General features: G+C 42.4%; 2 protein-coding genes across 6 annotated transcripts in view; both read right to left on the reverse strand.

Annotated features, from left to right (window-relative positions):
- The window catches only part of jakmip3 (Janus kinase and microtubule interacting protein 3), a 32756-nt gene extending 22448 nt beyond the window's left edge, over positions 1–10308 (reverse strand). For 3 of the 4 annotated variants that reach the window (XM_087844989.1, XM_087844988.1, XM_087844987.1), the window contains exons 1-5: positions 10243–10308; positions 9252–9451; positions 8213–8455; positions 6051–6290; positions 2258–2452 (exon numbers count right to left, since the gene is read on the reverse strand). In XM_087844989.1, the coding sequence (XP_087701115.1) occupies positions 2258–2452; positions 6051–6290; positions 8213–8455; positions 9252–9386 (813 nt within the window). In that variant the 5' untranslated portion in view covers positions 9387–9451; positions 10243–10308. The remainder of the gene's footprint in view (positions 1–2257; positions 2453–6050; positions 6291–8212; positions 8456–9251; positions 9452–10242) is intronic. The other variant, XM_087844991.1, reaches the window with a different exon arrangement.
- A 9532-nt stretch (positions 10309–19840) lies between these two features.
- tcerg1l (transcription elongation regulator 1 like) overlaps positions 19841–26048 on the reverse strand; it is a 70202-nt gene continuing 63994 nt past the window's right edge. For both annotated transcript variants that reach the window (XM_087844992.1, XM_087844993.1), the window contains exons 14-16: positions 22951–23040; positions 22741–22859; positions 19841–20499 (exon numbers count right to left, since the gene is read on the reverse strand). In XM_087844992.1, coding sequence (XP_087701118.1) covers positions 20343–20499; positions 22741–22859; positions 22951–23040 — 366 coding nt within the window. In that variant the 3' untranslated portion in view covers positions 19841–20342. The remainder of the gene's footprint in view (positions 20500–22740; positions 22860–22950; positions 23041–26048) is intronic.

Consider the following 26048-nt stretch of genomic DNA (forward strand, 5'->3'; position numbering starts at 1 on the left):
TTCACACCTGAGCCTCAACTCTCGCGGCCCGGTACCAAACGACTCACGGACCGGTACCGGTCCGAGGCCCGGGGGTCTGAGGCCCGGGGGTTGGGGACTGCTGATTAAGAGGACCCGAGGGAAGCTCGGAAAGCTGAGCAGAAGTTATTTGGAGAGGAGAGTGATGCTGTTGGTTGGAAAGAGGTAAAAAACTTGAGTGGTGTGGAAACATGGGTTATGGGTTCAGTCAGACGTGGATCAAGTAGACACAGTGTGTAAACTTTGCTACAGTGTCGTAGCTGCACCACAGAGCAACACTGCAAACTTCACTAAACATAGATGTTTACATTTTTCATTTATTTCTATATTGCAAACATTTGCACTGTTATCAGTATTTGCACTATTTTATATTATTTTTGACAATCTTTAAAGTCATTATTCAACACGTTGTTATTGTTAAATAAATATCGTCAAATAATCGAGATCTCAGTGAAAATAATCGTGATCATCACTTTTGCCATAATCGAGCAGCCCTACCTGGATGAGTGACAAAAAGGTTCTCCCACTGAAAACGTCCAGATAAACAGAATCAACCTTTTGGGGTTTACTTACCTGGATGAGCATGCATCAAGATACCAACTCAACAGTTTGGAAAGGGTTAGTGTTAACACATTCAAACACAGTTTATATGAACTGTGTTTGAAGAGTTTCAGTCAGTCAGAGCTCATCACAGTAAACAGCTTTAGTGAAGGTTACAAATGATCTGTCCAGTAGACCTCAGTGCATTTTTGTCACAGCGATTAGAGAAGGCACTGCTGTGGTTTCTTTAATCATATCTAAAGAACAGACTCCAATTTCTCCATGTAAATAGGGAGTCTTCTTTACACACTTAAGTTAATTATAAAGTTCCACAAGGTTCTGCACAATCAGTGTCATTCAAAGGCTTGCCATACATTTTTACTGCTATGAGGACAATACCAAACTTTATCTACCTATGAGGGAATGTCTTAAAGACATAAAGACCTGGATGGCTGCTAACTTTCTGCTTCTTAACTCAGATAAAACTGAGGTCATTGTACTCGGCCCTGAAAATCTTAGAAATATGGTATCTAACCAGATTCTTACTCTGGATGGCATTACCTTGGCCTCCAGTAACACTGTGAGGAACCTTGGAGTCATTTTTGACCAGGACATGTCCTTCAACGCACATATTAAACAAATATGTAAGACTGCGTTCTTCCATTTGTGCAACATCTCTAAAGTTAGAAATATCCTGTCTCAGAGTGATGCTGAAAAACTAGTTCATGCATTTATTACTTCCAGGCTGGACGACTGTAATTCATTATTATCAGGATGTCCAAAAAACTCCCTGAAAAGCCTTCAGCTAATCCAAAATGCTGCAGCAAGAGTCCTGACAGGGACTAGAAAGAGAGAGCAGATTTCTCCTGTTTTGGCTTCCTGTTAAATCCAGAATTCAAAATCCTGCTCCTCACATACAAGGTCTTAAATAATCAGGCCCCATCTTATCTTAATGACCTTGTAGTACCATATCACCCTATCAGAGCACTTCGCTCCCACTCTGCAGGCCTACTTGTTGTTCCTAGAGTATTTAAAAGTAGAATGGGAGGCAGAGCCTTCAGTTTTCAGGCCCCTCTTCTGTGCACACTCACTCTACTTTTAAAATTAGGCTTCAGTTTTGTGACAGCATTAGTCACCTGAACACATAATCTTATTCGTGTACAGGTTTCTGGATGGCTCAGTGAATGTTGAGTATATTGATAGTTGATGAAGCCCCTGAGAGCTGACATTGGGAATGTTTGCTGGAGTATTTTAGCTGAACTGCTGCCTTCCTTCTGGTCTATGTGAACAGTGAAGGGAAACACTGCAGACAGCACAACAGAGAGATGCTGTGCCAGTTTAACTCTCTGTGAACAGCTGCTCTGTATGTGTTATTCTGTCTTGACTGCTGCGGTTTGGTCTGTGGTGCTGTGAATATTGTATTCGGTGAATACAGCAGGCTTGTATCACTAAAGTCACAATCATAAATCGCAGCCATGACGACAGGCGGTACATGTCAGCAGAGAGTTGCTGAATCTGCTTTTGTTTCTGCACTGGTGCAGACTCGTGCCTGGCACACAGCTGAGGGCGACAGTCATGAATCAGGATCACAACACAAACAGGAAGTCCCACTGTAACGCTCTGGGGCTTTTGTGACATGAAGCAAATGAGATGGCTGTTTCACATGCAGTTTAAACAAGCAGGAAGAGGCGGAGCTTACAATGTGAGGAGCGTTGTTGGGGTTGGGGTTAAGAGTGGGGTGGTTTAGCCCCGCCCTCTGTGCATCTCTCAGGGCTGCAATTTGCTGTTCAGCAGCCTGAGTCTGCAGCTGGAGGCGGTGGGCGTGTCCAGCCTGCAGACCGAGGGCTTTGTCCAAAACACTGACAGCTCTGTCCTTCAGCTTTATCTCATCCATCTGCGCACAGACAGGTGAGAGACAACATTGAGACAGGTTAGAGGAGGCGGGGTTAGTCAGCTACGTCCTTCAGTTTTCTCTCTCTTCAGTCAGGTGAGACACAGACAGGTGAGACGGACAGGTGAGCGACAGACAGCGAGACAGGTTAGAGGACGCAAGGTTAGTCAGCGATGTCTTTGTTTTATCAGAGACAGGTGAGGGGTGAGAACTGAGGCTTGGGTTATTTCAAACACACACGTGAGAGTCCAGAAAAGACTTTCTAGTCTTTGTAATGTAAAATGAAGCAGGTGATTTTTGTACCTGAATAACTTGTGTATCGTACACTGAGTATCCTGAGTTTCGGGTTTGTCCAGAGAAATCTGGAGGTGCACACGCTCATAAACAAGCTAGAGTCATAAAGTTTTGTGATAAATTATTTTGGCTGATGTCTCAGGTAACTTTTGCAGGATGTTAGTGCAGCTGCTTTGGTGCTGGATCTAGTTTGCATCTGTGATTTTACTGTGAACTTCCAACCCCATCATATGTGCTAGCTGTGATGGAATTTATTGAAAATATTCCAACGGCTGTGGATGAAAACCAGTTTGTAATAGGTGTGTTTATTGATTTATGTAAAGCCTTTGATACGATAGATCTTTCTTTACTTTTACAGAAGTGTGAAAGGTATGGTTTAAGAGGTGTTGTACAATTTTGGTTAAATAGTTACTTGAATAATAGGTTCCAATATGTAAGTATTAATAACATGAAATCTAAACTTGTGGAGTTCCGCAAGGATCTGTTTTGGGACCTAAGTTATTTTTACTTTATATAAATGATATTTGTACAGCCAGTGATGCTTTAAAATATGTGATGTTTGCTGATGATACAAACTTATTTTGCTCTGGAAAAGACATAAAGAAATTACTGAAAACAGTGGAAACAGAACTCATGAAGTTAAATAGATGGTTTGTATTTAATAAACTATCATTGAATGAAAGTAAAGCGAAATTTATGTTATTTGGAGGTAGTAAAAATAATATTAAAGTAAAATTGAATTTAAATAATGTTGAAATTGAAAGAGTATATGAGACAAAATTTTTAGGAGTAATTATTGATGATAAACTTTGCTGGAAGCCCCACATAGAACATGTGAAACAGAAATTATCCAAGTCTGTTTCTATTCTTTATAAAAACAGAGATTTTTTGAATAAGAACTGCCTTTATTTATTGTATACTTCCCTTTGTTGGCCTTATATGACCTACTGTGTGGAAATTTGGGGGAACACACACAAAACATATTTGGATTCAATATTTAAATTGCAAAAAAGAGCTATTAGAATAATAAATAAAGTTGGATAGAGGGAGTCCACCAACCAGTTTTTTGTAGGATCATCTATGTTAAAATTCATGGACATTATATCTTCTAAAACTTTAGAAATGATATATCGTGTGATGAAAAAGAATGATCCAACTTGTATTTTAAGTATGTTTCAACTAAGAGATGGAAAATATGATTTGAGGGTCTTATAAGTTTGAAATGCCTAAAGTGAGAATGTTAAGTATAGATGTGTGTCAGTTTTGGGAGTGAAATTATGGGATGGACTTAATGATGAACTGAAGATGTTTTTCTTTCTTCAGGAAGATTTTAAAAATTAGTATCATACAAGGTTATAGAAATTTGGTTTGTTAAAATTTTTTTGTGTTGATTTAATTTCTTGATTTATCATTGATTTCTTTTCAAACTGTTATACAACTTATTTATCAATGTTATTTATTTTCTTGGTTAAGGATTTGATTATTTCTATGGGGGTGAGGGAGAGGATAAGTATAAGCCACAAGGCTTCAGCCTATTCCTTTTTCGGTTACTGTTTCAGTACTTTTATGTAAAATTATAATCTGTTGTTGTTGACTGAAATAAAAATTTCAATTCAAAATTTAAATATGTAAGTGAGTAGTACATTTACTTACATAAATCACTAGCCTAAAAGGTGAGATTAGTGTAACCTGGTAACCACCCACATAAAGTCTTGGGGTGCGAATTTGTCCGTTCTACCTTAAAGGAAGTATGTGAGGGAGGGTTCGGGCTCCGAGGACATTGGTCAAAATTAAATCTTGAAAAGTTTTCGTTCCATGGCCAGAGGCATCAACCTTGTACGTGATAAAATCACAGATTTTTTAACTTTGAGAGAAATAAGTTGGGCCAGCAGCTTAGGTGAATGTCTTAGGTCATCGTTGTCCCCTAAGCTGATTATAACACGCTCAGCACTTCCATCTTTCTCCATCTAAAGGATTTTCTGACTCCCAAAGGCTTCTACAGTCAAGTTCAAAGGTCATGTTTATCAGCACTAATGACTAATATTTCTGGTTTGATTGCAGTTGGATGACTTCAGGTTCAAATGTCAACATTGTTGAGTTTAGTGTGAGTTTGTGTTGCCTTAAGATTAAAGCATGCTCAGGTCAAACACCCTCAGGTTGAATTCATCGTTGTCCCCGTCGGCGTTTCAGTGAGCCGGTGTTCAGCCTCTGTGTTTGTGTCGTACCACTGCATGTTACTCATGTATTCACTTTCATAATAATGCATATTTATTCATCAGAGTCCACCAGAGGAACAGTTTTAGTGGCTCATTCATCTGCCAGTTTCACATTTTTCATCTTATTCAGAGACAAGTTGCAGATGTCTATGGTTTAATATTTTTAACTGACTGCTCAATGCTTTGGTCAGGTTTAAACTCTGCATCCAAACAGAAAACGACCCTTCACGCTCATTTTCTATTTAAAAAAATGCCGCTGGATTGATGATTCCCATGTTTCCAGAGTCACAGCAGTTGGGAATTTCATCTTAACCGGGACTTCATTTTTGCCAGAATGCATTTTTGATTTTTTTATGAGCATAAATCTGCAGGAAGTCTAATTCTACATTTAAATTCTGTTTTGATTTTTTCATCAGAACATTACACAACTCCACCAAACCTGCAGTGGAAGAATAAACAACTAAAATGGTCTTTAAACATTAATATAGTGACACACTCAATTATAATCCATCAGATTCTGCTGTGTGTTAACGACAGAGCTGTGACCTGATAAATCTGGTTACTTACAGTCGCCATTTTTAGTCTCCTGTCTTCAAATGAGCTGAACTTTATTATTTAGTAGACCTTCTCCAATTATACTGAACAAAGTGTTTAGAGCACACACGTGCTCACATGCTTTGGAGGTCACATTTTACGCACTGACTGCCCAGAGTCGTCATGTCCACCAGGCCGCCCCCGAGCAACATGGCGGAGGACTTTCATCGATCATCTACCCACCTTAGATGTTGCATGGGATGAGGCCGAAGCAGCTGCAGCTGACCGAGTATGCTGGCGAAGACTTGCACACAGATGCGCCGAACAGCGCAGGAGGACCCAAAAGACATGCTCATACAGATGCTGTGTTTCTTTCATTCTGTCTTCTGTGTTTAACCTCTTTATATTTTCTAGGTTTACCTTTATTTGTAATGCTAATAGTAAAGCTGTCCATGTTTGTGATATGTCAGACGCTCGGCCACCTCAACAGACAGCGCCTGGTTATGTGTAACTATCATGAATGTGTAAACAGTCATGTGTGCGTCACAGGCTCCTACCAGGCGGCGAATCTCTCTCTCACAGTCTCTCTTGGTCCTGTTAAGCTCCTCTTGGTGCTGATGATGAGCTGATCGCAGCTCGGCCGCTCTGGCCTGGCAGGCCTGCTGAGCCGATGTCAGCGCCTCCTCAGCGTTCCTTTTTGCTCCTCTCAGCTCAAGAATCTCGTGTTGGAAGCGACAACGCTCCGCCTCCCAGCTCCTTCTCGCCTCCTCCACTTCCCCCAGCAGGGCGCTCCTCACCTGAATAGCATGAGAACAAAGAGCCAATGGTGTCCTCTGGCATTAAAGAATGAATACAGCCCAGATGCAGGTATTACAGCTACTGTGCTGCAGGGCTCGTCTTCACACACTGAGGTTAATTATGGAGTTCCACAGGGTTCAGTGCTAGGACCAATTCTGTTTACATTATACATGCTTCCCTTAGGCAGCATAATGATGCTGCCTAAGGGAAGACATAGCATACATAGCATACATTTACACTGCTATGCAGATGACACCCAGCTCTATCTGTCCATGAAGCCAGATAACACACACCAATGAGTTAAACTGCAGGAATGTCTTAAAGACATAAAGACCTGGATGGCCGCTAACTTTCTGCTTCTTAATTCAGATCAAACTGAGGTTATTGTACTCGGCGCTGAAAAGCTTAGAAATATGGTATCTAACCGGGAATACATGTTGAGGGGTTGTATGTTTGACACCCCTCCCAAAAGCTGCCCTACCAACCAAACCAAAAGCTAAAAGGACGTACCAGCAACTAACCAAATTATCACAATTAATTATTTAATTAATGAATTAGCTAATTCAGGGCTGAAATTGACCCAGACTGAACTCAGAGCCTTGGATCACCCAAAGTAAACAGCTAAAGCTTTATTTTCCAACAGCTACTGAGCCTAAAATGAGAAGTGTTTGAAATTAAACACAGACTACATTTTTTCTACAGTGAAATTGCAGCGGCAGCAGCAGTAAATGATATTTATTACTGGGATGTGCAGAAGCTGAGAACAGCTGATCTGCTGGCCTGCCTGCGTCCCATGCTTGAGTTAAATTCCACTATTTGATGCAGGTATTACAGCTACTGTGCTGCAGGGGTCGTCTTCACACACTGAGGTTAATTATGGAGTTCCACAGGGTTCAGTGCTAGGACCAATTCTGTTTACATTATACATGCTTCCCTTAGGCAGCATCATTAGAAGACATAGCATACATTTACACTGCTATGCAGATGACACCCCGCTCTATCTGTCCATGAAGCCACATACCTTAAACACTTAAAGCTGTAAGTTAGTGATAGTTACATAAGAGCAGATGCATGCTGGTGCAATGACACCCAGCTCTATCTGTCCATGAAGCAGATAGGAATGTCTTAAAGACATAAAGACCTGGATGGCCGCTAACTTTCTGCTTCTTAATTCAGATCAAACTGAGGTTATTGTACTCGTCCCTGAACATCTTAGAAATATGGTATCTAAGCGGGAATACATTTTGAGGGGTTGTATGTTTGACAGCTTTTGGAACTTGGAGCCTGAGGCAGGAAGACCAGCAACAAGACCACCCACCACTCCCAAAAGCTGCCCTACCAGCCAAACCAAAGCTAAAAGGACGTACCAGCAACTAACCAAGTTATCACAATTAATTATTTAATTAATGAATTAGCTAATTCAGGGCTGAAATTGACCCAGACTGAACTCAGAGCCTTGGATCACCCAAAGTAAACAGCTAAAGCTTTATTTTCCAACAGCTACTGAGCCTAAAATGAGAAGTGTTTAAAATTAAACACAGATTACATTTTTTCTACAGTGAAATTGCAGCGGCAGCAGCAGTAAATGATATTTATTACTGGGATGTGCAGAAGCTGAGAACAGCTGATCTGCTGCCCTGCCTGTGTCCCATGCTTGAGTTAAATTCCACTCTTTGCCAACCTCTTATGTCATTTGTGCAGTGTGATGCACCCATAAACTATTAACCAAGCTAGCTAGCATTAGCTGATAACGTAGCACTCCACCCTCATCCAAATATATTTGTCTCAAGAGACAAACATCACCGTGGCCAAGTTCATATAATATATGTACAGTGGAGGAGGAGCTTAATGCAGTGAGCACAACATGGACAGATGGATGGTGACGGACAGGTGACGGACAGGTGTGCTTCAGGTGGTTCACCTTGTCTGTGGATCCGTCCCTTAAGGTGAGCACCAGTCCATTAAGACGTTGGATTTCACCATCTTTGATCTTTATGACCCTCATGAGCTCCATCTCATGTTGCCGTAGTAACGTCTCCCGGGTGAGTGCAAGCTCCTTCTGCTTCTCCTCGTGGAGTTTGGTCTTCAGCTCAGTCACAGCAACCGCCGCCCGGTGATGCTCCGCCTTCAGCTCCTGACCTTTCTCCCTCTCCAGTCGGCTCACCTACAGTACTCAGTATTATCATTACATTACTCTCAGTACTGTGAAATGTTTGCAGTAATCTTTGTGGTACTCTGAGTTTTTCCTTGATGCATACTCAATCATCCAGGTAAGAAAATCCCAAAGTTTGATTCTGTTCATCTGGATGTTTTGAGTGGGAGAAACGTTTCGTCATCATCCAGGTGACTTCAGTCTCAGCTGACTGCAGGTTTACATCCTTATAAACAGGACATTTGTATAATGACTGAAACCAGCACCACTGAATAAACAATGGGCTGTGAGGTCAGTTTCCCCCCACAGAGTAACATAGTGTACGCTGTTAAGTGCAGGATTTATACATCGGGGAAACCAAACAACCTCTGGCTACAACACAGAAGAGCCACCTCGTCACTCTGCAGTCTGTTCACACCTACAGGCCAGTGGACACTCTTTCAGTGATGAGGATGTAACATCCTGGACAGGGAGGAACGCTGGTTTGAGGGCGGAGTCAAGGGAAAGACCATCTCTGAATCGAGGAGGGGCCTAAGGGTCCATCTGTCACCATCTTACAATGCTGTGATTGCAGCCATTCCCCAACTCTCTGTGAATGGTACTCATGGACACTGATCAGTGGTCATGTTACTTTGCATACTAATGATCATAAACTGTTCATTCAGTGGGCAACTTCCAGTTATTGTGCCATGAACTGTCTGTAAGTTTGGGGAAACCTGCAGTCAGCAGAGCCTGAAGACGTTGATGATGAAACGTCCAAATACACAGGATCAACTTTTTGGGATACTCTGGGTGTTGTAGTCCTTACCTTGTTCTTTTCCTGTTGTAGTTCGATCTGGATCTCTGTCAGTTTCGCTCGGAGCTCCTCATTGGCTGCTTGAAGAGTTGCCATGGTGTCCAGTCGCTCCCCCTTACTCCGCCCTCCTGCTCCTCGCTTTGACATCACCACCTGCAGGCTCCACCCCCCACTCAAATGTTTGTCAATCTGAGGTTTGACTACATCTGCACCTGTGCTCGCACACACAACCAAAAACACACAGTCAGTATAAGTAGAAGCACGTCTACTACTACACTGCTGAAATCTCTCCAGGCAGCTGCTGGGTCGTTATTTTGAAACACTGCATGAACTCCTAGTGTCCATCAGTGACGATCCCAACCTACTGAAGAATATACCAAAAAATGGACCACACGTCTGCCGAGAGAATGTCTGAGAATATCCATCCACAACATGAGGACAGTCGTTAATCTGCTGCGGCATGGTTTAGATTACACACTGTGGAAACGTCCTGATCCTCAGCTTCACGTCCACACTGATTCTCCTCTGAGGCGTCCTAATGTTTGGTGGCCACGGGCTGTAGTTACACCAAGAGTGTAGAGCAATCAATCAAACACAAAAACCTCATCCAGCGCAGGAAACCAGAACCATGGTTGATAAATCTGATGAAAACCTCTGTGAGTGTCTGACATCATTCCCTCGAAGTTAAACTCATAGCGAGCAGGTTACAGAGGAGAACTGTACTCCAGTGTGGCAGCGCAGCTGCAGGACACAGAGACACTCTGCAACTGTGGCTGCACAGCTACACGCCTTCTTACTCACCTGGCACTGATCACATGTTCGATGTCTGACAGGTGACTTCTCTGACAGGACAAATACATGACTGTTTCCATGGCAACAGCAGCAGCACATAGCAGTTGTCATCAACATATTAACACACACACACACACACACACACACACACACACACACACACACACACACACACACACACACCTAAGGGTCTAACTGATAAATCACTCACCGTCCAATTGAAAGCCCTGGACACTGCATTGCTTTGCGTGTGTGTCTGTGTGTGTGTGTCTGTGTGTGTCTCTCTCTCTCTCTGTGTGTGTGTGTGTGTGTGTGTGTCAGTAGATTAGCCTTCTCTCCACAGCATGCTAACAGCAGCTAGTTCAGTGTGTGTGTTGCCAGCTCCAGCCTGCCTTTACCTGTCTGCCTGTGTGTGTGTGTGTGTCTGTCTGTCTCTCTGCGTGTGTGTGTGTGTGTCTGTCTCTCTGCGTGTGTTAGCAGTTAGCTCCTGCCAGAGTGTGTTTGTGTGTCTGAGCTGTTAGCATCTCTGCAGCCTCTGCTGGTGTCACCTCCTCCTCTTCCTCCTCCCAGCATCCCTCACTCTGGAAGCTGAGCGCTCTGAGTTATGTCTCCCTCTGCTGGTCACTCGCCTCCACCACACCTCACTGTTTCTCGCTGCTCCTCATCTCCACATGGCTGATGAAAGGCTGGCTTTGATGATAAAAAATGATCATGAAACAGGAACAACGTGAAAACTGTGATTTGACACACACAGCAAACTGGACACAGGTTTGCAGAATAAAGATCAGAACAGGAAGTGGGAGAAAATGAATACAGACGACAGCTGGTTCATAAAGATGACTTGTTCATATTTACTATTGAAGTGTTAATTACTGAAAAATATGATAGGAGTGGCTCTAACCATAGCTAACCATAGCTCGACTGGCCATCAGGCAATCACCCTGATTGGTTTTTATGGGCCGATAGTTTTTTTTTGTCGTTGGGAACGATATAAACAATGAAAAGTGGTGGATTGCCCAGATGCTGGCAGATGTGTAAAAATAACTCCGTTTCTTGGTGGTGGCCATAGCAGAGCTTCACAGAGGACAGCAGGTGGATGAGGGAACAACCCCAGAACAATGTTAAATCAATATCAGGCAATTCTATTGAATCAATCTGATATGGATGTAACGTCACTTTTGCGCCCTCTGTTAATGCTGAAACGATGTTAGAGTCTGATACTGAATCACTGAACTCTGATGTTGATTCTCCATCACTTTGCACCCTTAGTTACTATTGAAACAATAAAATCATGATTAAAAACAGCACTTAATAGGCATTTCTATCAATACTAAACTGCTGCAAATTAACAGCAATACTTAAACCTGCAAAAAAGACAATTGTGTCTGATCCACAAACAGGAAACCCATTATATGCAAAAAAAAAAAGAAAGAAAAGAAAATACATCTCTGATTCAATAACAAAGTAATTTATTATATTTTTAAAAAGTTGTGTTACATGTATTGGTTACAAGTCACTTTTTTTTTTTTAAGTTTACTCGGGGATCGGGCTGAATATCGACTATCCTGCACCACCCATCTGATCTGGAGCGTAGCGGAGACATTTCTGCTCTGCTTGGGTGAAGGCAAACTCAGAAACAGCGTTTACCCCCACGTGCTGAGTCAGGCCATCTAGGACACAAACAAACAGAAAGAAGAAAAAAAGGCCAAATTAGAGCTTAAATATGAATAACCTCTTGTCAGTTGTCTTCAGCAGGGAGAAAGCATCTAAACTACTCGGCTGATTAATATGAAAGTCACAAGGCAGAAATCAGCAAACTGCTGCCTCACTTTGATTCCCAAACATTAGCTGAAAAGCTCAAAGCCTAATTTTCTAGAGGTAAAAAAAATAAAATAAACCAAACTATTTGCATTTCTATTCCTGTTTGTTGGATCTTCCAATGACAGCCTGCTGTTGTATATCCAAGCAGAACATACAGGACAAGGCCATTTTTAAGCAGTCTAAGGAGCTTGGAAAGAAAAGCGTCTGGACTTCTTTAAGTTGCTTGACGACATTTTTAAGCAGTTTAACCAAATTTGACAATTTCTAAACTTCTGGGTTACAAAAGTCACATAACCTTTAAGAACTGACCATTGCTTCCTTTGCCTCCGGTCACTGCAGAGTTGTTCATCTCATCCATGTTGTGCAAAGGCTAATCCAGAGGCAGCAGCATCAACAGGTTCAGTGCTGCAGGATTAACGGAGGCTCTGAACTCCTCACCGAGCTCCCCGACTTCTCTGACCAGCTCTGTCACCATGAGTTTTTGGAAGGCTGCATCTGTTGAAAAGAACAACAACACAACAAATACTGGCTTGTGATAGACTGGATGAGCATTGTGATGAGAAAAACAACTATATCCATAAATGATGGCTTCACATTTTGCATTTAGGTTTAAGTAGTTCAATCTGTTAAAACTTTACAATTTAGCCTTTTAACATAAATGAAATCCTACGCAAAATGTCAAAGTACAACATTTTAGAACTTGCCTCAGAAATCTAAACAAGCAAAATATGATGACATTCAACAGCATAAATTAGGTTTTGAAGTTAAGATTACAATGAAATTGTGATGCAGCTCGTTGTTTCAAAGCAAACCGTTGTTAGAGAGGCACTGAACACAGACTATTTGCTGGGGAGGTCGCATAGCTGCTTAACTTCACCCCAAATTGAAAACCCCAGGTTTCCAGGTGCTGGGTTTGAGTCCTGCCTTACCTGCCACACAGCTGAACCTTGGCAAAACCAGAACTGTGAGTGAGCCAGGCCAGGGTGGAGCTTGAAGCATTTGGTTGGCAAAAAAGGGCGATCAGCATGTAAGTATTAACACTGTAATCTTTTATGTTTATATCTGATTTCGTCTGGTGCCTGTAGAATGGTAGATCAGGGCTGCGATTCCCATTTTTGAAAAGGTGGGCCGGAGGGTGTGCTTCAATTACTGGGGCATGGCTCTGCTCAGTCTCCTTGGAAAAGTTTATTCCAGACTGCAGGGAAAGAAGATCCAGCCAACTGCTGAAAACTGGATGTGGTAGTAGAAATGCAGGTTCTGACCTGGCTGTGGAACAGGCAAAATCTTCCAGTTTATCAGTTTATCTACATCATAACCCTTACCTGTGGTCATCAAATCTGGGTAATTACCAAGAGAGTAAGGTTGTGAATAAAAGCAGCTAAATTGAGCTTATTCTGCAGAGTGGCTGGGATCAGCCTTAGAGTAGAGCCACTACTTCTGCAAGGTAGGTGGATGTAGCAGCAAGTTAGGCGCCTCCAGAGCACCTCCCTGTGGATGTGTTCCAGGAAAAAACCCACCAGAGAGATTCCATCTCTCATCTGACCTGTGAGAGCCCCAGTATCCCTCAGGAGGAGCTGGGATGTGTTGGGGAGAAGCAGCGTATTCCACCATGACCTAATTTCATTTAAGCCAAAGATAAGGATGGATTATTAAAATCATTAAAGTTGCTGCACTTAATTATAGATTTGTGGGACCGCTGTAAATACTTTTTTCCTCTATTGGTTAAAATTTTATTTGTAGAAAAATTCATATAGTCATTACTAGTTCAGGTGATTGCAGCATGTGGCTCAACAGGGGGCTGTTTCTTTTTTATGAAGATCAATGACAGCTAGTGAGGGCTTATTCTTCTTATCTTAATGACCTTGTAGTACCATATCACCCTATTAGAGCACTTCGCTCTCGCTCTGCAGGCCTACTTGTTGTTCCTAGAGTATTTAAAAGTAGAATGGGAGGCAGAGCCTTCAGTTTTCAGGCCCCTCTTCTGTGGAACCAGCTTCCAGTTTGGATTCAGGAGACAGACACTATCTCTACTTTTAAGATTAGGCTTCAAACTTTCCTTTTTGCTAAAGCATATAGTTAGGGCTGGACCAGGTGACCCTGAATCCTCCCTTAGTTATGCTGCAATAGACGTAGGCTGCCGGGGGATTCCCATGATGCACTGGGTGTTTCTTCTTCACTCACTATGTATTAACAGACCTCTCTGCACTGAATCATATCTGTTATTAATCTCTGTCTCTCTTCCACAGCATGTCTTTATCCTGTCTTCCTTCTCTCACCCCAACCAATCACAGCAGATGGCCCCGCCCCTCCCTGAGCCTGGTTCTGCTGGAGGTTTCTTCCTGTTAAAAGGGAGTTTTTCCTTCCCACTGTCGCCAAAGTGCTGCTCATTGGGGGTCATATGATTGTTGAGTTTTTCTCTGTATGTATTATTGTAGCGTCTACCTTACAATATAAATCACCTTGAGGTGACTGTTGTTGTGATTTGGCGCTGTATAAATAAAATTGAACTGAAATGAGTCCCACCCCCTTTTCCTCTAAATTCTTGTTATGGTCAATACTACAGAAACCACCTGTTGACAAAGACAAATATCTGAAATCTCAGGGGGATTTCTTTTATTACCTCTGGGGTTTATGGGCTCTGAAGGGTTAATAAAAATATAATGTTTGATATAATTGGACTTTGCAAATTTTTACCAGAAAAACAAAAAGTTAAAAATTTGAATAAATGAGCTGCTTTAATGTTCTGCTGCTGCCACGTCAAAAAAGCAACAGGTGTCAGTGCTGCACCAAAGTTCAGCAGCGATGTGGCCTCAAATCTGTGGAAGACTTTTTCATCGGGTTTTTCTGGTGATTCTTTACAAACAGGCGTTATGTCCTTTATTAAAGGTAACATAGATGATGCCTCAAAATAACTAGGACTTTGGTTTAATGCAGTAATAGTGTAGTAAGAGTGGAGTTATCTAATTTAGGAGCTACACTATCTTTAAAACAGCTCAGCACATAGACAATGTCACCTGTGTCACCCGGACACAACAAGCGGGAAGTACACCTGGTTTGACAGGTGTGAGGTGGAGGAGAAACGAAGGAGGCTGGACTCAGGTCAGTGACTGTATATCAGCCCGCGGCGTCTCAGACTCAGACCTGTTCTTTGTGTCAGTACTGAGGCTGTCGCCACTCATGTTTGTGATGACCATGTCCTCACCTCCAGGTCTTCAGCTGTGCCGTGAGATGTGATGACAGTTGGGCCACATCATGTGTGAACAAAGCTGGGCTTTGGTTTGATTTCTTTGACCTGCTCAATACTACATCTGGCTGACCACATGTGGATGTTCTCACACACACATACGCTGCCGCACTGTGTGTGTGTCTAACAGCCCATAATTGTTTCCTCTGCCATGATCTCAGGTTGCCATAGTAACAGACAAAGAGCAGCTGGATGATAGTGATTAGAGGGAGACGGCTGTCTCGACCCGCTGGTGTGTTTTTGCCAACCATTTTCTTTACAGCTTAACCAATTTAGGGCACGTTTAGCTGTCACAGGAAGAGAGGTGGGGTCACCTCCACAGGTGATCTGAGGGTTAGCACAAAGAGAGGGACAATCATTCACATCTATGTGGAAACACAAATTAATCAGGCATGTGTCTGGACTGTGGAGGAAAGCTGAAGAACCAAAGGAGAACATAGGAACTCCTCCACATCTGTGTGGAGGTTCTTATTCATGGTAGTCTAAGGAGCTTGAAAAGAAGATGACTGGGCTTCAAGTTTTTGAAACATGACATCCCAGTGCACCTCCAACCCAGCAACACCGTGAAACAAAAACTGGTTCATCCCAAACTCTCAAACAACTCTCTAGCACCCAGCCACTGGTACAGATATGTGGAAGAAACCTGGAACAAAATTAAAACCCAAGAAGTAGACACCTTCATGGTTCACATCAGCCCAGTGGATAGAAACAGAAAGTTCACCAGGAAGACACAAAGATAACAGTTTGCTGTTTTTGAACTCTAGTGTGCACACTGGGGAGACTGGAAATGTTAACAGTAAAGTTTAGACTTTATCAAAGTAGATGTCTTTCTGAAAGCGCTGTAACTAAGTTTAAGAATATAATCCAGCCACTGTTATCATCGTCAATGCCCTGTACCAACACAGAGCAGAGCAGCTATCTGAACGCTACCCCAACAGAGGTCGATTATCTTGTTAATAATTTCACCTCCTCACTACGTACGACTCTGGATACTGTAGCTCCAGTGAAAACTAAGGTCTCTAATCAGAAGTACCTGACCCCGTGGTATAATTCTCAAACACGTACCCTAAAGCAGATGACTCGTAATCTGGAGAGGAAATGGCGTGTCACAAATTTAGAGGATCATCATTTAGCCTGGAGAAATAGTTTGTTGCTTTATAAGAAAGCCCTCCGCAAAGCCAGAACAGCTTACTACTCATCACTGATTGAAGAAAATAAGAACAACCCCAGGTTTCTCTTCAGCACTGTAGCCAGGCTGACAAAAAGTCAGAGCTCTTTTGAGCCAACCATCCCTTTAACGTTAACTAGTGATGACTTCATGAACTTCTTCACAAATAAAATTTTTATCATTAGAGAAAAAATTACCAATAATCATCCCACAGATGTAATATTATCTACAGCTACTCTTAGTACCATTGATGTTAAGTTAGACTCTTTTTCTCCAATCGATCTTTCTGAGTTAACTTCAATAATTACTTCCTCCAAACCATCAACGTGTCTTTTAGACCCCATTCCTACAAAACTGCTCAAAGAAGTCCTGCCATTGATTAATTCTTCGATCTTATATATGATCAACCTATCTCTAATAATCGGCTATGTACCACAGGCCTTCAAGGTGGCTGCAGTTAAACCTTTACTCAAAAAGCCATCTCTAGACCCAGCAGTCTTAGCTAATTATAGGCCAATCTCCAACCTTCCTTCCTTCCAGGTCTCATCATGGTGCACTTTGCTGGCCTATTGGGGATATGGATATTATGAAGATCATGGACATTTCTTCTCCAATGTGCACATTCAGGCAGGAACACATGCACACACAAAGAAAGAAAAATGTGTTCGTGAAAGCAACTTAAAAATAAAGAAGAATATATATTTCTTTTTATAAAACAATCAAATTTATGTGTTTGTTTCTTACATTTGCTTTGTGCTGGGTTTATGGTTTAAAAAAATGTTCAGATTTTTGGGGGCTTTCATTGATATACATCATCCAAATAATGTCATGTCAGATTTTGGAGGAAGGAACAGCTGGCATACCCTAGAAACAGGAAGTGAATATTTGTCAAATTTAGCTCATGTTCTCCGACCTTCAGCTCAAGTTAAACTGAAGACTTTAGTGGGGGTCTGGGCCGAGATTTCACCTGAAATAGAAATGCAATACCGTCATAAAGAACACAGCAGTTTAGTTTTGACAGTTTAATTTAAAACACGGCAGGACCAACAGCCAATGAAACATTAGAACACACAGATCATTTCAACACAGACATCCAATGAGAAGACAAAAAAACAAAACACCCAATCAGGACATCGTGACACAAAGCCTGCCCAATGACAGCTCACCGTGCCCATTGGTGAGGGCAGCGATTACACCACATGGGTTTTGTTTGTTTGTTGACCACAAACAGTAGCACACGTTATAAATGAAGCTGGGCAGGTGAGTCAGGTGCACACGTGGTGGTTGAGGGACTGTCTCTCTGCTGGCCAAGTCCTCGGGGCCAACAGTGTGAGCAGGTGCTTCCTGTTCCTGTTTCTCTGCTCTCAGATGTTTGTTGTTGCTAAGACGGTGACATCAGATCACCGTGAGGGATTCACACAGACATTTTTGTAATTCAGCATTTTTACAGACAGAAAATTACACACAGTTTATAGTGCTGTGAAAATAAGTATCAAGTAACGACAAGAACCCTGAAAAAATGTAAAAATGTATACAAAGATTGGTAAGAAAGAACCGATTTTGCCAGAAATAAAGATGTTAGAGGAATGCAGAATTTTTTTTAATCTTACAGCGTAAATTTATTAATAACAATTTTATTAATCATACCGCCTTAAAAAAAAAACATTGATCATAATTGTGTTTCTTCTACTGTGTGAGTAGAGAGTCTGGAAGACTTCAAGTCAGTGGCAAAAAGTCCCAAAACGCAGTTTAACATCATGTGATCAGTCAAGAAGGGTTGTCACTTCCTGTTTATGACACTTTGAGCCCTTGATCATTTCAGTCTCGGTTAGTAATCAGGCGGTAGTTTGAGAAACTGAAGGAGCTACACCAACATCCCTACAACTCCCAGAGTACATCGGATGGCCAATCAAACTGCTCCTAGTTTGCCATTTTCTACAGCAGATGAGAATTTGTGGAAAACTTGTAAAAGTCAGATTTCTTAATGGGGTCTGTAGGTTTGTTTCCAGGAAACACAAACTGAAGTTAAAGGATTACACTGTAAACACACACTGAACGGAAAACACACTATTAAAAACAAGTGCAAAAGCTGAGCGCCACCACGGTCAGACTCCATAAACATTAATTCCATAGACATGGGCTTCGCAGCCCTGGATAAACTGTGGACTCTACAGACCAAGAATCCAAAGACCAGCACACTGCACAGCAGGACTCCATGGGCCTGGACGTGACAGACCTCTAAGGTTCCTTGTGGTACCTGACACCAAGTCCTCAGGGCTGCTGAGTCTGTTTCCTCCACTTAAGCTGAGCTACACTGTGCAATTTTTTAGTCGTGTTATTCAAACTGCACGATTGACTCGCAGGGGTGAGAAGTTCATAGGTCACGATGCCGAGTCTCACACTATACGACCCGATGCTCTGATGCGACCCGAGTGCTCACACTGTGCGTCCATAACATGAAGGTTCATCCATCCATTCGCTTCCGCTTCTCCTTTTCAGGGTCGCGGGGGCGCTGGAGCCTATCCCAGCTGTCATAGGGCGCACATTCACACCTAGTGACAATTTGGATTATCAATTAACCTATCCCCACAAACTGCATGTCTTTGGACGGTGGGAGGAAGCCGGAGTACCCGGAGGGAACCCACGCAAACACGGGGAGAGCATGCAAACTCCACACAGAAAGACCTGATGTTGGAATTGAACTCAGGACCTTCTTGCTGTGCGGCAACAGTGGTAACCACCGTGCTGCCCAACATGAAGGTTATAACAGAAAATCTGTCTCTCGCTCTCTGTCTTTCACTCACACAGACACACAACCACCACCATCTTTGCTAAATTGCTAATGAAAAACATGATCAGCTGTGACTGAGCAGAAGTGTCCATCCAACTATTTTCACGGTTGTTGTGGTCGTGATGATTTTGTGAGGCCACATCGAAAAGGCTCTGATGAGCCAAAGTTTTACAAGTTGTGCCTCCATCGCTTGTGTAGATCACACGCTGCACTGCTGCTGCTTCTTTTCGCTTTCGTTCTGTGTTTGCGCGTGCGCAGCGTTCGAGGCTGCGGCGACGCCCTCTCGACGGCCGACGGGATTTCAAACAGGTTTGATTTTCTTACGACCGAGCGATTGATGATCCGGAGCTGGTCGTGAGGTGTTAATCGCTTCCCGTTACCCCACGTATACTACACGACACACGATGAAGGCGAAACTCGATCACCACAACGAGCCAAATAAAATCGCACAGTGTCGCCCAGCGTTATCAGGACTCGACTACACTCGCTCATATTTGCAAGCTTGATGTTATCATATCTTTCCCACCTTTTCCCTCTGCATATGAAAGGTCAGAGGATCGTGGCTCACTATTCTCATGGTTTTACATCCATGCTTACCTTTACAGAGGAGGCAGAGCCTCTACAGAGCTCATGTAGTCATTCCTTTTTGGGGGTTTTGTTTCTCAGATTACACAAATGAAGTTTGGCTTTTCTGAGTTTGTCTGTAGATTAGTTCAGTATTTGTCTTCACACAGTTATCTGCCCTTCAGGTTTAAAATGTGTTTACTCACTAATCTCTTTGTTTATGGTCTTTTATCGACTTGTTATTGTTTTTAATCTGTTATTATGGTCCAGTTTTAAGTCCAGGAAGCTGCAGTGATGATAAAGTTTGAATGAATCTTTACAGGACAAAGAAACAGACACATGAACATTTGTTTTTGTGCTCTGGTTTTCGTTTCTGTCAGGATGAATGAGACTATGAATCAGATCCAGTCCAGCAGATCCAGATGACGGAGTGCAGTTCAGGAAAATGGTCTAATGTTGGTTCAGGTTCATACTGACCTGACAATTTACAAAGTCTAGAACCACGAGAATCTACTGAGATGGTTCTGGTCCCATTCAGGTTTGTCCAACGAAGCCACAGACAGTTTGATAGTCCCGGTTGTTAAACATGAGTCTAATCCAGGAATCAGGAGGCATGAGTGCAGTGAGACAGGAGTTCTGAAGGGTTTCTGAAGACTTGGAAGGACCTAAAAGGTTCTATAAATGTTGTAGATGGTTCTGTAAGGTTCTTTCTCAGACATGTTCTCATCTCATCTTCCTCAGTCTGGTTCTGTTCTCTTTCTCTCGTTTCTTTAAGGCGGTGATGTAATGGCTAAAGAGTACTTCCTGTTCCTTCTTCCTGGTGAGAGTGCTGAATCGCTGCTCATCCCGATAACGAACACAAAACTCCTTAAAAGTTGTTCTGGAGAAGAAAAACAAAGCAGATTCATATTTTGATATGAGAGGTGGAAACAGTCATTCTGACGGCTCATTAAACTACATGAACATTATTTTATTTTAACTGTAAATAAGAGAACCTCAATAAGGAACCAAAAGCATTAAACTGAGCTGAATAAATTGCTTAATCATTTTTAGATGATTTACGTTATGGCGAGAGTAAAACTATGAAACATGAAACTTGAAGGATTCTGGGGGAAAGTGAGTCTTCGTGCTGTATCCGCCCGCTCTATGCTGAATACGTCTCACAGGGTTTATGATCATCATGTCCTTCATGTGCCCAGAGATTATTTATACATTTTTAGCTGTGGTAAGACATTCAACTGATGTGACGTGTGTGGCTTGTAGATAGTTGTGTCAGAACCACAGTCCAGGATGAGACAACAGACATAAACACAAGAAAACTCAAAACGTCAAATGACCCCGAACCATCAAACGTAGGGGGCGTCTCCCATTGTGAACTTGGGGCTTCCAGGCCATTCCAGGCCATTCCAGGCCCAGCTGTCACACCACTCTACAAACTCCTGCAGTGGGCCCGTGGTGCTGTGAGGGCCTGACAGCAGTGACAGGAGAACTGTGTCGTCAGCATATTTCACCAGGTGACAGTCGGGCTGTGTGGATCTGCAGTCATCAGTGTAGAGGATGAAGAGCAGGGGGGAGAGCTCACAGCCCTGGGGGAGCCAGTGGAGGTGGAACGGAGAGAAGAAAGAGACTTGTTGCCCCAAACTGTCTGAGTCCTGTTGGTCAAAAAGGCCAATGTCCACAGGATCAGCTGATCATCAGGTGGAAAGTTTAGTGGGCAGGATACGAGGCTGCAGAGTGTTGAGCGCTGATGAGAAACCAGCAAACAGAAGTCTGGGGGAGGAGTCAGGGAGCTCCAGATGTTTGTGGATGGAGTCCAAGATGAAGACGTTTGCGTCATCTACACCTCTGCATGGACGGTAAGCAAACCGGAGAGTCCATCAGGGGGTCAGTTGCTCGTACGATGTGCTGTTTTATGATCTTCTCTGCCGAATGGAAAAGTCGGAGGCTGGGCTGCAGCTGCAGCTGGATGAGGGAGTCCCTGGTGTAGGTGAGCCTTGTCGAAGTGTTGGAAACAAGTCCGAAAAAATCACAAAAATGAGGAAAAGAATACAAATATACCGAGTAGACGGCGAAAAAAGAGCATTAAAGTTAGAAAAAGAGCAGCGACCCGGAACCGGATCTCGGAGATTTGTCAGTTTAAGTATATCCTTCATGAAATGCCCACTTTCATCTTAAAACTAATTTTCATGAGAATGGTGAGAAGACAGGCCGGCTATTAGCAAGACAACGTAAACAAATGAACAATCAGAAATTTATTACAGCAATGAAAACGATGCTAAAGTAGTTACATCCTCTTTGGAGATCAACATGATTTTTAAAATATTTGATCAAGTACGGATCGGCTAAATGCATTCATGATAAAAGGAAAATAAATAAAAATTTCACAAGAGGGTAGGGACGAATTGGAAACTCTCCTAACTGAGGTAGATGTAAGGAAGGTGTCCATGCAATGAAGTTTTATCACAGATTTATAGACTTGCTATGTCCACTTTTAACTGAAGTATTACATGAAGCTTTTGAATATGGACGGCTCCCTGCAAGTTTTGATCAGGCAGTGATGTCACTAATCCCAAAAGGCGACAAGGATTTAGTAACAAGGCTTGTACTACCACAGATGATCCATAAAGATCAAGTAGGGCTTATCAAGAATAGATCTGCTTCCGATAATATGACATTACTACACCTGCTGTGGCTGAATAGAAATAACAAATCCTGTATTGGCTATATCTTTAGATGCACAGAAGGCTTTTGATAGGGCGGAGTGGAGCTTTTACGGAAAAATTTGGAAAAGGTGACAACTTTTGCAGATAATTTTTATTTTTTGTTGTTTTTGTTTGTTTGTTTGCTTCTTGCTTTTGGTTCTTGTATTTGTTGTTATAAAACCTGATAAATACTTGAACTGTACAAACAAAAACACAGTTCTGTTTCCGGAGCTGAATTAGCCTAGCTCTCTTGGTGCTAATGAATCTCCGATGAATTTTATTCTGGTAGAAATTCCTCGTCTGCATCTCCAGTTTGTCCCAGCGACTGGTCGATAAACAGCTGCCGGTCGAGGTGAGGTCATATCAGGAACACAGCTGAATAATTAAGAGTGCTTCTCTGAATAATGAACGAGGAATACCTGCTGGTGATCTTTGCTTCCTCCAGCAGCTGTTTGAACTCTTCTCTGGCTTTCTGCAATTTACTCCTCTTCTCTTTGTACTCGTCCTTCATCCTGCTCTTCACAAACTGATCGAACACCTGGACGCACACAGGTAACACTGATGTCATCGTGACATCATGACATCACTTTCATTTCTAACATTTTCATGCAATCTTTCATTTGCCAAACCTGTTTCCTCTGATCTGAGGTCAGCAGCAGGTATCGAGGGTCAAAGACCATCTTATGAAGCTCCTTCTCCCAGGTGGAGAACGCAGACACCTGAGGAGAGCCACAGGTCAATGTTTAAATTTAATGGTTCAATCTGTATTTATCCTGACAGGGTGATAAATGTAATTTATATGGAGGTGCATTACACATATTGACTAAGATAAAGCATATAGTTAGGGCTGGACCAGGTGACCCTGAATCCTCCCTTAGTTATGCTGCAATAGACGTAGGCTGCCGGGGATTCCCATGATGCACTGGGTGTTTCTTCTTCACTCACTATGTATTAACAGACCTCTCTGCACTGAATCATATCTGTTATTAACCTCTGTCTCTCTTCCACAGCATGTCTTTATCCTGACTTCCTTCTCTCACCCCAACCAATCACAGCAGATGGCCCCGCCCCTCCCTGAGCCTGGCTCTGCTGGAGGTTTCTTCCTGTTAAAAGGGAGTTTTTCCTTCCCACTGTCGCCAAAGTGCTGCTCATAGGGGGTCATATGATTGTTGGGTTTTTCTCTGTATCTATGAAGCGCCTTGAGGCGACTTTTGTTGTGATTTGGCGCTATATAAATAAAATTGAATTGAATTAAGATCAATAATGCTTTCTATACCAACATGAGGTGAAAAAGAAACAATTTTAAACACAAATACAAAAAAGACACACATACAGACACACGTAAAACATAATTTTAAGTCGGAGAATTGTGGCTGTGATGAAGATCGATCATTGTTCTTCAGATAGTCGGGGTCTGATCCACCAGATCCAGCAGGACAGGAGTAACGATGGATCCAAAAGTGCAGACTCAAAACAAAGATTTATTACCACATGACAAAAACAAAAAACTGGCTGAACTGGGAATACAGGAACTAAACTGGCAGATAGGACACACACCGTGGGATGATGGTACAAACAGAAAAGTGTATAAACAGAACCTAAGGATTACCTATACTGGGAGAACAAAACAGACCTAAAGCCTGTTGATACGGAGGAGAAACTCAGGGAGACGACTCAGAGCGAGCGATCAGTGAGTGTGTAACACTGGTGGTGCAGTACTAGTAATGGGCATGTAAGACCTGTTAGTGTTACTTCTTGCCTTCTTTGCCTGTAGTACGGGCAGTATAGTTACCTTTAACCACAGTACGAGGACAGAAGGGAAATATGGACCAGATCAGACAGGTTCTAGGTTCGTAGGAGCCAAGGGTGTATGACAACAGAGGACTTGTACACAGTAGGTGTAGGAAACACAATTGCATTTATTAGCAATTATTAAAGTTGTGCACATTTAACAAAAGTAGAGCGCGCTTCTTGAAAACAAAATAAAATAAACCCCACAAATAGTCGACCCAAGGATATATTGTCTTTTGTGTCTTTTTCAAAGTCAATTTCAGTCTTTCAATGTTCACTAGTCACGCATGTGTGTTTGTAACCAGTCGGGTTACAATCTACCAGTTCATCCGGCTCTTTGGGCTGGGCTCGCCATCCAGTACTGGAAAAGGGATCCTCGATTCTTCTCAGGTCCTCAAAACCAATCCAATCCAAATAAGCAAAGGGAAAAAACCTGACCTGGGGACCAGGCCAGAACACAGTAGTTCAACATTTAAGCTATCATGCCTGTAACTTATTATTACTACTAGTTGCTTGTAGTGTTTCTAAATTTCTTTCAAAATATTCTATGTTGTACAACAAATTATTCTCATTTCAAAAGGGAAAAAGTGCATAGGAAACACACATTTAAAATAATACAAAATAGCTCAGCAGTGCATTAAAAATACACATTAGCTTGAGATTTATCAAGTTTCAGCTAGGTAAAGTGCAGGTGAAGGCACTTAGTTTCACGTTGCTAATACTTAGTGTGCAGAACTATAATTAGCACCATGAGAAAAGTGAACATGTGCTAACATAACAACTTCGCACAAAACCATACATTATACATTAATACCACAGTAATGTGACAAACCTTTAAAGAACATCTCGTATAAAGTGCAGCAGACTCAGTGCTAATTGCTTTAGCCTCGGAAAAGGCACTTTCATTGCAAAATGGCTAACGGAAGTTAGCATCGGAGCTAGCGGCGAGTAGCATGCTATGCTAGCGCACATGTGCTGCCTGGGACTTACCATGTGAAGCAACAAATGCTGCACGGGGCTTCACAGTGCTCACGCTGGCTCACGGAATACAGTTATGGAATACAGTATCACCCTTATTATTCTCGCCGAAAAAAGGATTTTCACTATCCAGCTAGCTTCTTCGCTGCACGGGTAAACTGATCTTTCACCGTCTGTGTCTCTGGCGTATCTGACTGGCACACGAAGGCACACACAGGTGTCTGAGCAGCGCACAGACTGGGGGAGGGTCAGACCGGCCAATGATTGGTTGCTCAGTGGATCTAACCAAACACACTCTACAGGACTAAGTCCTGCCCCCACATCATTTATATATATATCATATATCATTACATATAACATATGTACATATTAATTAAACTTATGTTTACATGCTTTATCAGTATTTATTATATTTATTATAATTAACTTTGTTTTTATCAATATTTATACCTTTAATACCGTTTTTAACACTGGGTTACACTATCCCCCCTTAGAATGATGCAAGTCCCTTTGCATGGAATAGCTAAACGGTAATGACCGGGGAACCAGCATTCATGGGGATGACCACAGAATCTTGTTCTGTCAAGGCACTGGTAAAAGCCAGGCTTAGACCTTGGAACAGGGACTGGGCAATGGAAATAAGAGGATTTCCCAACTGACTATATTGCAGTCGTTCTGGTTGGGTTCTTGTTCTCTCTGAGCGCCTTACAGTCGCTGTGGCTTCACTCTCAGTATCTGACTGACTTGAGTTCGCTTGATTATCATTTGAGTTGTCTTCTTCCACTGGCCCATCACAGGTAGGTCCATCGGGTAAGTTAGCATCACTCTCGTTTTCATTGTCAGTGTTTGAGTGTTCCACCATGGTTTCACTCTCCTCTAGGCTTCCACATCCAAGTGGATTTCCACATTCAGGTAAGTTGTCACATCCGGTTAAATTGTCAGCTCCAAGCAAGTTGTC

Source organism: Neolamprologus brichardi, chromosome 8 (assembly GCF_056152115.1).
Source record: "Neolamprologus brichardi isolate AB-2024 chromosome 8, ASM5615211v1, whole genome shotgun sequence".
Taxonomy (NCBI): Eukaryota; Metazoa; Chordata; class Actinopteri; order Cichliformes; family Cichlidae; genus Neolamprologus; species Neolamprologus brichardi.